Source organism: Bos indicus, chromosome 15 (genome assembly GCF_029378745.1).
Source record: "Bos indicus isolate NIAB-ARS_2022 breed Sahiwal x Tharparkar chromosome 15, NIAB-ARS_B.indTharparkar_mat_pri_1.0, whole genome shotgun sequence".
Lineage (NCBI taxonomy): Eukaryota > Metazoa > Chordata > Mammalia > Artiodactyla > Bovidae > Bos > Bos indicus.
Window position 1 is genome coordinate 67,058,592 of NC_091774.1, and position 13,711 is coordinate 67,072,302.

General features: G+C 45.5%; 1 protein-coding gene across 2 annotated transcripts in view; it reads left to right on the top strand.

Moving 5' to 3' along the window:
* The window catches only part of LDLRAD3 (low density lipoprotein receptor class A domain containing 3), a 274,062-nt gene that overhangs the window by 146,025 nt on the left and 114,326 nt on the right, over positions 1-13,711 (top strand). For both annotated transcript variants that reach the window (XM_019975516.2, XM_070804048.1), the window contains exon 4: positions 5,783-5,917. In XM_019975516.2, coding sequence (XP_019831075.2) covers positions 5,783-5,917 — 135 coding nt within the window. The remainder of the gene's footprint in view (positions 1-5,782; positions 5,918-13,711) is intronic.

Genomic DNA, 13,711 nt, shown 5'->3' on the forward strand with positions numbered 1-13,711 from the left:
GAAAGGCAATGCCAAAGAATGCTCAAACTACCGCACAATTGCACTCATCTCACATGCTAGTCAAGTAATGCTCAAAATTCTCCAAGCCAGGCTTCAGCAATATGTGAACCGTGAACTTCCTGATGTTCAAGCTGGTTTTAGAAAAGGCAGAGGAACCAGAGATCAAATTGCCAACATCCGCGGGATCATGGAAAAAGCAAGAGAGTTCCAGAAAAACATCTGTTTCTGCTTTATTGACTATACCAAAGCCTTTGACTGTGTGGATCACAATAAACTGTGGAAAATTCTTCAAGAGATGGGAATACCAGACCACCTGACCTGCCTCTTGAGAAATCCGTATGCAGGTCAGGAAGCAGGAGTTAGAACTGGACATGGAACAACAGACTGGTTCCAAATAGGAAAAGGAGTACGTCAAGGCTGTATATTGTCACCCTGTTTATTTAACTTATATGCAGAGTACATCATGAGAAATGCTGGAGTGGAAGAAACACAAGCTGGAATCAAGATTGCTGGGAGAAATATCAATAACCTCAGATATGCAGATGACACCACCCTTATGGCAGAAAGTGAAGAGGAACTCAAAAGCCTCTTGATGAAAGTGAAAGTGGAGAGTGACAAAGTTGGCTTAAAGCTCAACATTCAGAAAACGAAGATCATAGCACCTGGTCCCATCACTTCATGGCAAATAGATGGGGAAACAGTGGAAACAGTGTCACACTTTATTTTTGGGGGCTCCAAAATCACTGCAGATGGTGACTGCAGCCATGAAATTAAAAGATGCTTACTCCTTGGAAGGAAAGTTATGACCAATCTAGATAGCATATTCAAAAGCAGAGACATTACTTTGCCAACAAAGGTTCGTCTAGTCAAGGCTATGGTTTTTCCAGTGGTCATGTATAGATGTGAGAGTTGGACTGTGAAGAAGGCTGAGTGCCGAAGAATTGATGCTTTTGAACTGTGGTGTTGGAGAAGACTCTTGAGAGTCCCTTGGACTGCAAGGAGATCCAACCAGTCCATTGTGAAGGAGATCAGCCCTGGGATTTCTTTGGAAGGAATGATGCTAAAGCTGAAACTCCAGTACTTTGGCCACCTCATGCGAAGAGTTGACTCGTTTGAAAAGACCCTGATGCTGGGAGGGATTGGGGGCAGGAGGAGAAGGGGACAACAGAGGATGAGATGGCTGGATGGCATCACTGACTCAATGGACTTGAGACTGAGTGAACTCCGGGAGATGGTGATGGACAGGGAGGCCTGGCGTGCTGCGATTCATGGGGTCGCAAAGAGTCGGACACGACTGAGCGACTGATCTGATCTGATCTGATGGCTATATTTGGAGAAAAGCATGGCAACCCACTCCAGTATACTTTCCTCGAGAATTCCATGGACAGAGGAATGGTGGGCTGCAGTCCATGGGGTCGCAAAGAGTCAGACATGACTGAGTGACTAACACACGCATGGCTATATTATTAATAGTACTATATTATAATACATTCTAATGTAACTGTATTAACTATAGTTAATAGTACCACGTTATATATTTGAAAATTACCAAGAGAGTAGATCCTTGAAGTTCTCATCACAAAAATGATTTTGTAACAGTATGTGGTGACGGATGTTAACTAGACTTATTGCAATATATACCAATATCAAATCATTGCATTTTACACCCAAAACTAATATAATATTGTATGTCAGTTATTTCTCAATGGAAAAAAAAACCATATTGCTGTATTCCTTATTTGCTTCAGGTTTTTAAAATAATAAAATCTTAACAAATATCATTACCAGTCTTCAGTACAGCCTTCTCTGATCCTGTCCTCCCCTTCTCTCCAGAGGCGTCCACTGACCTTACAATGCAAGTATGCATTTTTATAACTTGAATAATAGATAGCATTCTTTTGCATAGGTAATTTCATCTGAGTGGTACAACCCTATGCATATTTTTATATAACTTGCCAGTATCTTTTATAACTTTTTCCCCATGATTATATTTGTGAGATTGATCCATCTTGATTCTGGTCCTTTCTTATTTTGTATTTTTTGCAATTGAAGTATAGTTAATTTACAATGTTGTGTTAATTTCTGCTATACAGCAAAGTGACTGTTCTACATATATATATATATATATATTCTTTTAATCTTTTCTGTTATAGTTTATCCCAGGATATCGAATATAGTTCCCTGTGCTGTACAATAGGACCTTATTTATTGGTTCATTCATTTTTCACTGCTGTTCAGCAGGTGTTGGCCACAAATTGTCCTATGCCCTGTTTGAAAGTTACTTAACTTTAAATGTGTTTATTACCCATAAATCAAGTTTTATTGGAACATAGCCCTGATCTTCATTTATGAGTTTTCTATGGTCACTTTGTACCACCATGGCAAAATTGAGTAGTTAAGAAAGAGGCCAAGACCCAAAGGTTACTAAAAGCTAGAATGTTTACTGTCTGGTCCTGTACAGAAGAAGTTAGCCATCTCCTGCTGTAAAATTGTGTTATAACAATGTAGCGCATGGTGTTAATTCGCCTGTGGGTGAATATTTGGGTCATTGCTAATATTTTTATTTTACAAACAGTGTTTTGGTGAACATTTGTGTAGCTGGAAGTGAAATGACCGAGCCGTGGGGCGTATGCCCCTTGAGCATCACCTGGTATCACTCAATTGGTCTCCGAGGTGGATCTACAAATTTACACTCCCACGAGCAGTCTCTAAGACTTCCTCTCCCTCCCCAGCCACAACCTGGAATTTTAAGACCTGAAGTTTGGCAAGTCTGCTGCGGTTCAAGTGGTGCTTTTGTTTCTGGCTGCTGTCAACATTTTTTTCAAGTTGTTACTGAGCGTTTGCCATTGCTCTGATGGGAATTGCCCGGTCATGTCCTTTGCCCATTTTCCTATTGTTTGTCTTTTTTCTTTTGAATTGTGAGAGTTCTTTCTATATTCTGATTCTGGTTCTTTTGGTTATATGCATTGGAAACACATATATGTATTCATTCTATGCACCGAGACTGGTTTTTGGTCCCGGTGGATTCTTTATCAGTACAGCTGTGTGTTAAGGTATAGACAGTCTTCATGCATGTGGAGCTATGTGTGCTCTGGACAGGGCTTCCCAGGTGCTAGTGGGAAAGAACCCGCCTGCCAGTGCAGGAGATACAAGAGATATGGGTTCAGTCCCTGGGTTGGGAAGATCCCCTGGAGGAGGACATGGCAACCCACTCCAGTATTCTTGTCTGGAGAATCCCATGGACAGAGGAGCCTGGCAGGCTACAGTCCATAGGGTCGGACAGAGTCAGACACGACTGAAGCAACTTAGCACACATGCACATGATCTGGATATACTCATACTTACACATATGCACGCATATATGTGGTACGTGTGTATGCACATGCTCGCATATGACTTCTTTTCCTTGGAAAAGTTTATGAGGTTGGAAGGGTCTAAGGCTGAAGAAAGGTCAGTACACCAGCAATGTCTTCAATATTGGTTCAGCACAGCCCTCCTACTGGGGGTAGGGGGATTCAGGTAAGTTTGCAGCAGCCCCTTCTTGCAAGTCTTCCCATTCGAGGTGGGATTTTCCACTTTTCCAAGGCTGTCCATTAGAGTGAGCTGATTGTTGTCGATGCTTTGGCTGCATGGACGTGACCCACAGGGTCCCAGGGAAGCCAGAGGCCACCATGGTGGGATGCTGAAGGGTTTGGAGGGCTGCCTTGGACAGAAACCAAATGTGACTTGTGGTTTTGGGTTTCCCCTTTCTGGTTTTGGCTGAAGTCAGACTTCAGCATGATCAAGTGGAACCATTCTCTGACCCACAGCGATTTAAGTAATTAAAACTTCCATTTCCAGGCCAGACTCCTATTGCTTGCCTTCACACTGGTCCCTCATCTTCAAAACTAAGAGTGCTGGCTTCCCCATCCCTCTGCTTCCTCTGACCTTTCAGATGAAACTTTCTGAGTTGACAAGTTAAAAAATAAAAAACTCCACAGCCCTTTGGGTCTGCAGGGCCCTGTGAAGTTTGCAGTCTGCAGCTGTGATTGCAGTGCCTCTTGACAATCGCTCTGTGAAGCAGATGGGAAAGATAAATGACAACTGCCATCTTGCCGGTGAGGACCACCCAGAGATGCTGGCGCTGACTTGTTCCTAAGCCCCTAACCGTCTTCAGTGCTGGGTCTGTCATCCTGCCGTGGTACCGTGTGTAATGCAGGTGCTGGCTCAATTCATAACCCAAGGTCCCAGGAGGGCCCGTCTGCATCATCACCAGTGTCGCTGCTTCGGGAAGGGCCACGGTCTGGAGGACCAAGGCAGACATAACTTGGGGAGCACGTCCAACATTTCCTGCGCCCCTGTGTGTCAGACTCTGCACTGCACATTTTCTCACGTGTCATCTCCTTTGAGCTGTAAGTAGCAGGGCCAGATTCATGGACCTGTGACCAGCACAGGATTCGTGCTTAGCTCCGAAGCGTGCCAGACTTGCTTTTATGCCCAGCACTTATCTTTTTGAATTTTTAAATAATTTTTGAAAAATGACCTCACATTGTCAGTTCGCAGTGGGCCCTCAAATTATGGAGCCTGTACTGTGCACGGAAAAAGGAGCTGAGGCTCAGAGAAGTGAAATAAGTTACCTTAGATCACACAGCTAATAAATGGCAGAGTTGGGGCTGGAGTAATTTCTCCTTTTGCTGCTTCATTTATCGAAAATAGAGCCCTGGAAAGAGCCTTGCTTGAATTGTGCTGCAGGGAGTGGCGAAGCAAGATAAATTGTGCAGTAGAAACAGTGATTTTCCATGGAGATTTGCTTCGTTAAGGGGTTTTGTGTTGACTCCACACTGGCTGGTTGCCACCTTCTTCCTTGAGGAGAAAGGCTGTTTCTGTCATTTTTCTTTTTAAGGTTTCTGAAAGTGCTTGTATCTGGGGGCCATTCAGGCTGACCAAGTGGGTTAATGGTTTGTTTTTTTTTTTTAATTGCAAAGTAGACCACTGCGCTCACCTGGGTGAGCTGGAGAAACACGAGGACTTACCGGGAAGGTCCATAGTTAGGTAACCAGTAGGATCCAACATAGCCCCTGGATTACGTGTGCCATTGCTCCGTCAGCGGCAGAGGTTCATGGATCCCCAACCCAGCTTCTCCTTCCATCTTTGCTCTTCTCTGTGTGTCCTTATGTTACTGACCGTTCCATTCCTGACTCTCCTGGGAGATTCCAGTTTTGCTCTAGAACCCCTCAGAGGCTGCTGACCCACCTCGAGGTGGGCCAGTTGGGGCTGGGCATTGCCCTCTGGCCATGTTGGTATGCTTATAGGGCACCAGCATTATGCTTTGGAAGAAGCTTCTATTTTTCTTTTCAAATAATTTATTTTTTAATGTAAGTTTTATTTTTAACACCAAAAACATTTTGTACTGGTGAATAGCCAATTAGCAATGTTGTGATAGTCTCAGGTGAACAGTGAAGGGATTCAGCCATATATATGCATGTATCCATTGTCCTCCAAATCCCCCCTCCCATCCAGGCTGGCACATAACATTGGTCATGTACACACTGCTGTATTTAAAATGGATAACCAACCAAAACCTGTGGTATAGCAGAAAAAGGAGCCTTTAGAATGGGACAGAGTCAGTCTTGCCCTATCCAAGTCATTGCTTGACCAGTCTCCCAGGACAGGCTTTGAGACAGCCATCCGAGCTGAGTTCACTGCTTCCAGAGCAGGACATACCCCTAGATGGAGAAGGTTCTGGGCATCCCAAGGGGACTGGCTAACCTCCCTGGTAACCTGCTCTGTTCTCCCTTCACAGCAGCAAACCCTCTGCTCTGCTCCACTGCCCGCTACCACTGCAAGAATGGCCTCTGCATTGACAAGAGCTTCATTTGTGACGGGCAGAATAACTGTCAAGACAACAGTGACGAGGAAAGCTGTGAGAGTTCTCAAGGTAGGAGCCTCCCAGGTTCATAAAAAAACAAATAAATTACGACACCGCACCACAGTAACACGGAAGAAAGCAACTCCCATCCCACCTCCAAGTACAACAGCTGTGTTTATTTCTGCTCTTAGCACGAAGCTCTCGTACACATGGTTTTAACCATAGCCCACCTACCATTTTGTACTTCATATTTCTCATGCATTCAATAGCAAATACACGTTTTTCTCTTCAAAATTGTAATTTGCCCAGTCGCACTGCATATCGTGACAGTGGTCTCTACTATGGTTTTCTAAGTAGTTGCATTGTTGGGAGCCACTGAGGTGTTTCCATTGAGTTACTTCTTCAGGATAAATTCGGCAGAGTAAGACATCTGCGCAGTTCATGACTACATCTCATCATATAGCTGTTGGGAAATTTAAAAAATTTTTCCGCTGCTGCTAGTATTATCTGTGTGTATCAGGTTTACAGTAATATCCCAAGAGTTCACTCTGGTCCTCTTTTCCCTATTTTGGCTGATGTAGTAGTCATAGAATGATAGTTCCCCAAATGCTTTAGTTTGCATTTCTCTGATGATGAGCTAAGGTAACATTTTCTCCTGGGTGTTTGTTACTACTTCATTTCCTCTTGTGTGAATTGCCTATTCCTCTCAGAGCTGTTGAATGGAAACCAAAGGATGCATTTGGGGATGGAAAGATGAGCTTTTTAGGGAACCCAGAAGGACACTCAGGGGCCATAGCCTCCCCTGTTAAAACTGACCAGATACCTTTTCTTATTCATTGACTCTTTTCCAGTTAACACATACTTATTTCTTCAGTGATTAGAAAAAAATACGATTTTAAAAATGCATGTCAATTTTAAGGCATCCTAAAAAGTATATATTTCTAATGTTATAAGCTGGTATCATCCATATGCAATCATTACTTTTCTCACTTAGTATTAAGTTGTTGTGATCCACCCGTATTATTTTGCTGGTAGAGATAATTTGTTTTGACCGTTATTCAGTACGCCACTCTATGATTGTATCACTGATTACAGATTTAATAATGCTGCAAAAAAGAAAAACAAGATAAGGATGGATAACTGGTTAACTCATATGTTGGGAGGTAGGGTGGTTGGGAGGTAGGATGAAGTTAGATGGAGATTCCTTTCAAGGTCCTGGCTTTAATTTTAGTAGGTATTTATTACATTGTTAAGAATGAATGAATGAACAGATGGGCCATGCATAGAGCCCTGGTGAGAGTGGGCCACACATTAAGTCTTATGATCAATCCATTCCATATGCCTGAGGTCCTTAGATGAGAAAAGACAAAATCTGTATCTACTTGGACTTTGCCAAAATTTGTACAGAGAGCAGCTCTGGGAGGTGGGTCTTGGGCAGAGTTAGCCTCTGATTGTCCTGGCCTAGAAAAATCCCCTCCTTGTGTCCTCTCCTCACAAGTGGCTCTCAAAGTTTAGCTATCAGACCAGCAGGATCAGCATCACTTGGGAACTCTTTACCGCAAAGTTCAGACTGTACCCAGACCCATCGAACGGACCCTAGGGGTGAGTCCAGCAACAGTCTGTGTTTTAATAGGCCCTCCAGATAAATTGAATTCATGTGAAAATCTGTGAACCACTATAATCTATTAGCGATATGAATGTCCCTGTGCTCTGGGTGTAACTCTAGTATTGAAGGGTATGCTTTTCTCTGTCAGGCAGCTTCTAAATGTAAACTGACTGCTAATTTTGCTGCTGAAAGGAACACCAGTGTGCCCACGCGGGGGGAATACCTGACCCATCTGGGGCTTTTAAATGTCCTCCTGAAGGATTTCAGAGGCATCTTGAGTAGACACTATATTGTGTAGGATTTGACCTATTGTCATCTTAATAATAGCTAACGTTTATCGATCCCTGCCCTGTACTAGCTACTGTGCTGGGCACCTTCTGTACATGAACTCCTTTAGTCAAAATATTAATACATCCCAGCTGCTTCTGCTGGGCTTCCAGCCCTCAGAAATTACATCATTGCTTCCAGTTGATGTGGGAAAATAAAATGATATTTTATGATGCTTATTTTGATGGAATGGAGAAAACTGACCTCAAGACAGGAAATAGGGTGCTTGACATACTTTTCCTCTAATTTGATGAGGGTATGAAAAGGTCGTGTCTCCACTGAGAGCCTCCAGCTTTGTGTGCGCCTCTCCTGTCTTCTTCCTCTCGTCCCCGTCTACTTCCTTTCCTTACATGTGGCCTTGCAAAGCAACAAACCCTGCCAGGACTCGGAGGCGGGAATGGGACCATGAAAGTGCAGTCATTACTGTACCTCTCAATTCCAGATGGGATGTATTGGAGACCAAACACTATGGTGGAATCGAATTTTAGTTGGGGCTTCACTGATTGGAAGTGTAAACCATTACAAGGTAATTCCACGAGCAGTGGCTTTGGAGCAGTCTTTGGAAATGACTTTCTGTTGCTTAGGAACCTTCCCTGAGAGGGTGCATCTGAGGGTCAGCAGGTGCTGCTCTGCACAAATTGGCTGTGGCCAGCACCTAGGTGGTCTTAAACACGCTGGATTCAGTCCTGGTTGAACCGATAGATTCTTGCCAACTTTGGATGCATGACTGACGATGGCAGGCCACCCTCAGCGGTCCCCAGCCCCTAGGGTTGATGTCTTGGTATAATCCCATCCCTTTGCATGTGATCTGGACCTTGTGACTTGCTTTTTTTCCCAATTGTGGCAAATTACACATAACAGGGTCTTTCCAGGTGGTCCATTGGCCAGAGAATCCGCCTGCAGTGCAGGAGATGAGAGTTCGTTCCCTGGGTTGGGAAGATCCCCTAGAGGAAGGCCTGGCAACCCACTCCAGTATTCTTGCCTGGAGAATCCCATGGACAGAGGAGCCTACTGGAGCTATGGTCCGTGGGGTCACAAAGAGTGGGACGTGACTGAAGTGGCTTAGCATGCACACACCCACACATGACACAAAATTTACCGTATTAACCATTTTTAAATAAATGGTTCAACAGTTTACCTTGTTGTGCAGCTAAATCTCCAGAACTTTTCCATCTTGCCAAACTAAAACTCTATGCCCATTAAACAACAGCTCCCCATGCCTCCTCCTCCAGCCCCTGGCAATTCCACTTTGTTTTCATGAATTTGACTATTCTAGATACCTCCTATAAATGGAATCGTACAGCGTATTTATCTTTTGGTGACTGGCTTGCTTCACTCACATAACGTCTTCAAGGTTCATCCATGCATGTGTCAGAATTGTCTGCCTTTTTACTTGAGGCTGTATCACACTCCATTGTACACCAGTACCACATTTTGTGTATCCATTCATCTGTTGATGGACACGTGAGTTGCTCCCACCTTTTGGCTATTGTGAGTCATGCTGCTGCGAACACAGGTGTATAAATTGTGATTCACTTTTAACAAAGAAAATAGCAGCAGAAGCGATGGGATGTCAGTTCCAGTGTAAGATTACAAAAGACCCCATGTCTGTTTTTCTTACCGTCTCCCTCACTCTAATGCGGCAGCTGCCATGATGTGAGCTGTGCCACAGATAGGCCTGCATGGCAGGGAACTCCAACCAAATGCCGTGAGGAACCAAGGCCTCCAGTAACCACAAGCGTGAGCCCAAAATTGGCCTCTCCCTTGGTCCAACCTTGAACTCTCTGCAGCCCAGGAGATAACCGCAATGGTAGCCTTCTCTAACTGTAGTAAGCAGAGCTCAGCTACTCCTGGATTTCTGAGCCACAGAAACTGTGAGATAATGAACATTTGTTTTTTTTAAGCCTGTAGGTTTCAGAGTAATTTGCTACGCCATACTAGAAAACGGACACCATGAATACCTCTTATGTGGGCCCCACGTCTGATCATTCCAGTCACAGAGAGCTTATGAAGACTCAGGTGATGGTGAGAGAGGGTCAGTCCTTTGGATGGAGATCAAACAGGATGTTTACAAGACTAGCCATCACATTAAGCACTAAGTGGCAGGCCCCATTCCAAGCATTTGACTTACATTTTCTTACTCAGTCCTCACCAAATCCCTGTGACAGGAGGATCCAGGAAGAGAAAATGACCCTCATTTTTCTAGAGGAAGAACCCGAGGAACAGAGAGGTCCCATAGCTGTGGCATGACCACACAGCGAGTGGGCAATGAAGCCGGGAACTTAGGTCCTCCGAGGTACGAGTTAGCGTTCTCCATCACCCTGTGCTGTGGTTGTCTGGGTACCACTGTGCTGGGACCAGGAACAGCAGACCTTTCCTGCCTTCGTCCCTTGAGCTCGGCGGGGAGGTTGTGTTTGAGGCTGGCATATTTTCCTCTCTTTGTATTCAAGTCCCCCTCTCAGTCAGAAAGACTAATGAGGCCTGCCCACCTTCTCCCGGGTGAGGAGTGCTAGGGAGTTAAGCTCTTTTGAAGAAGCCACCAGTGCCAGGATAGTTAATTGAGTGTATTGGCACTTGGGTTGCAGTTTCTTTATCTCGCTTGCTGTATCCTGGTGATAATGCTTAGAGAAGAATTTGGAAAGCTGGCCGTGAGGTTGGGCACCTCACCAGAAGCTAACAGTGACGGCTTTGTCCTGTTTCTTCTGTAGGATTGGGCGTGTGTGTGTACGTGTGTGAGAGAGAGAGAGAGAGCACGTGAGCTGTCCTTTTTGGCACTTTGGTCAGGAGGCAGGTGATGCCGTGCCCCCTGAACTTATGCAGGGGATACGGAAGTGGTCTTGGAGTCTCTTGAATTATGTTCTTTCCTATAGCTCATATGTTGAAGTCCTAAACCCCAGGATGTGACCTTACTTGGAAATTGAGTCCTTGCATTGAAATTAGTTACAGTGAGGTCACACTGCAGGGGGATGTGCCCCTAGTCCCGTGTGACTGATGTCCTTATCGAAAGGGCGTGTTGCGACACAGACAACAGAGGGACATGAAGACGGAACTTGGGTGATATAGCTACACGCCAGGGGACACCAGAGATTGCCAGCAAACCTCCAGAAGCCGACAGAGAGACATGGATTTTCCTTGACAGCCCCTAGCAGGAGCCAGTGTGCCAGAACCACAAGGCCGAAAATGTCTTGTTGAAGCCGTCTAGTTGGTGGCACTTGTTACCGCAGCCCTGGCAAGGGCATACGGCTCTCAGGAAGTCACACTGAGGCACAGCACAGCCAAGTGCCACGGCAGAAAGACAGAGGGATGCGGAGCTGCTAAGAAGTGAGCAGAGTGCAAAATCAAAGGGAGGTGAGGACGTAAGGGAGTCGTGAAAGTGCTCAGGGCCTTCTTGGAATCAGGACAGTCGAGCGGGCCTCCTCCTGGTGGGGAGAGCGCTGGGCCGAGCCGTGCGTGGTTAATGGGCCGTCTCCCAGCGTGCATTTTGAGATGTTCATTTTCTGTACTCGGTGTGCAGGCTTCATTAACTCTGTCTCCACAGCAGCTCTGAGACTGAAATCAGGGTGCCAGAACGCCTCCGGCTTTCCAGCAAGTCCTGACCAAGACCGTCAACACTTCTGCTGTCCGGGCACCTTAGGACAGTGGCACTCGGGTCTTCTACCGTCTGGTCCTAAGCCCTGGCTGACCTAAATTAGCCAGCCACCCTGAGGATTGCCTAGGGCGAGGGGTTGAGGGAGGGATGGAGTTGGGGGCTGGGGAGAGTAGATATAAGCTTTTATATAGAGAATGAACAAACAACAAGGTCCTACTGTAGAACACAGAGAACTGTATTCAGTATCCTATGATAAAGCATCACGGAAGAGAATATTTCAACAAAGAATATACATGTGTAACTGAGTCACTTTGCTGTATATCAGTAATTAACATGTTATTGTAAATCAACTATATTTCAATTAAAAAAAATTTTTAGTAAATAAATTAGCCAGTCACCCACTCAGATTGGGAGCTGGAGCCTAGCCTTACAATGGATAATTAGCTGCAGAAAGAAAGATTTCAGGGTAGTGATTGCTTCTTAGTCATGCTCTTAAATAAATACCTCAAATAAAGCCTGGCAGCAAAGGGAATCAAGGAGGATTCGTTGCGGCCGCTGGGCAGAGGGATGAGCCGTTTGGACCGCCACTGCTAACGCAGGGGCCTTCACTCATGGTGAGCAGGGCCGTGTTCTGTCTTGTCCAGTGTGTGAGCTGGCCCTCGGTGCTGCGGAAATGTGCGGTGTGGTGTCCCTTCCCAGATCTCTCCTCCATGCGGGGCCTACGGTGGGTGGATTCTTCTCTGCAGGTCTTCGGTCCCTCCCTCTGCCCTGTGACCTGGCACAGTGGCCAGAGGCGGTTCCCTACCTGCAGATGCCAGGCTTGCTCTGACTGTGGGATGTTGGCGGACAGACGATAAAGGAGCCTGGCATGTGCCGGGCTCTCGTGCTTCCTCTCTTTCATTCTAATGTCTGCCATGAGATGACCAGACTACTGGTCCAAGGAAAAGTGACACATGGGTCAGACCTGAACCCAAGCCACAGCCTGGGGTCAGTCCCAGCAGAAGCCACAAAGATGGAGCCCACCTGCAGACCACTGCGTGAGACACTAAATCTCTGCTGTGGCCAGAGATTTTAAAGTGTGTTTGTTATATAGCAAAACCTGGCTAATATCAGGTCCTCGGGAAATGTGTGTGTGTCTGTGTGTATTTATCACGTAAAATTTATTGACGGCTGCTATGTGCTGGGCACTGGGCCCATTAGACACAGGGACATACCTTATTTTGACAAATACCAAGATGCCATCAAGTGTAAGGCCCACTATTGTTTTATGTTTTGCTGAGAAAGAGGAAATGCTGACAATTCAGTTATGATGGACTATTGATTTTAAGATGCGTCCCAGTTTTAGAATGTTAAAATGGGAGAGGGGGGATGTGGATCTTAGAATGGAAGATGGCAATAGGAAGCAAGACAAGTGTGGTCTCTGCTCTGTTGACACCTACATCCCCATAGGAAAAATAGGCATTGAGTTGGTTACTGGTGTGAGGAGTGTGTGGGAAGGGCAGAGGCAGGATGCTGTGGAAGTGAAGGAATTGGAGACCTTCTTGAGAAAGTGATGCTGAAGATGAAACAGGGAAGATAAGGGGAATTAACTGGACAAGAGGAGGGGAGGGTGGGGGGGAAGGAACCTTCTGGGGAGAAGGAACTATAGGCTGTAAGATCCAGGACTGAGCATGGTGACAGCATGGTGCATTTGAGGGCTTCCCAGATGGCTCAGACGGTAAAGAGTCGGCCATTTGGTGCATTTGAAAGACTGGGGAAAACAAACCAACCGACCACGTGGCGCCCTCTGGTGGACAGGAGAGGAATAACTTGGAAGTAAGTTGGTGCCATCAGCAGTGGTCTGTGGTGTGGTGAATTGGAGCCACATTAAGGATCTTGGATTTTCTCCATGGGCACTCACGGCAGTCTTCTTTTCTGGAAGAGAGTTCCAGAAAAAACATCTACTTCTGCTTCATTGACTACACTAAAAGCTTTGACTGTGTGGATCACAACAAACTGTGGAAAATTCTTCAAGAGATGGGAATACCAGACCACCTTACCTGCCTCCTGAGAAATCTGTATGCAGGTCAAGAAGCAACAGTTAGAACCGGACATGGAACAATGAACTGGTTCCAAACTGGTAAAGGAGTACGTCAAGGCCATATATTGTCACCCTGCTTATTTAACTTACACGCAGATTTCATCATGTGAAATGCCAGGCTGGATGAAACACAAGCTAGAATCAAGATTGCTGGGAGAAAAATGTCAATAACCTCAGATATGCAGATGACACCACCCTTACGGCAGAAAGCAAAGAGAAACTAAAGAGCCTCAAAATATCATGTAAGAAACGAGTTGCCAG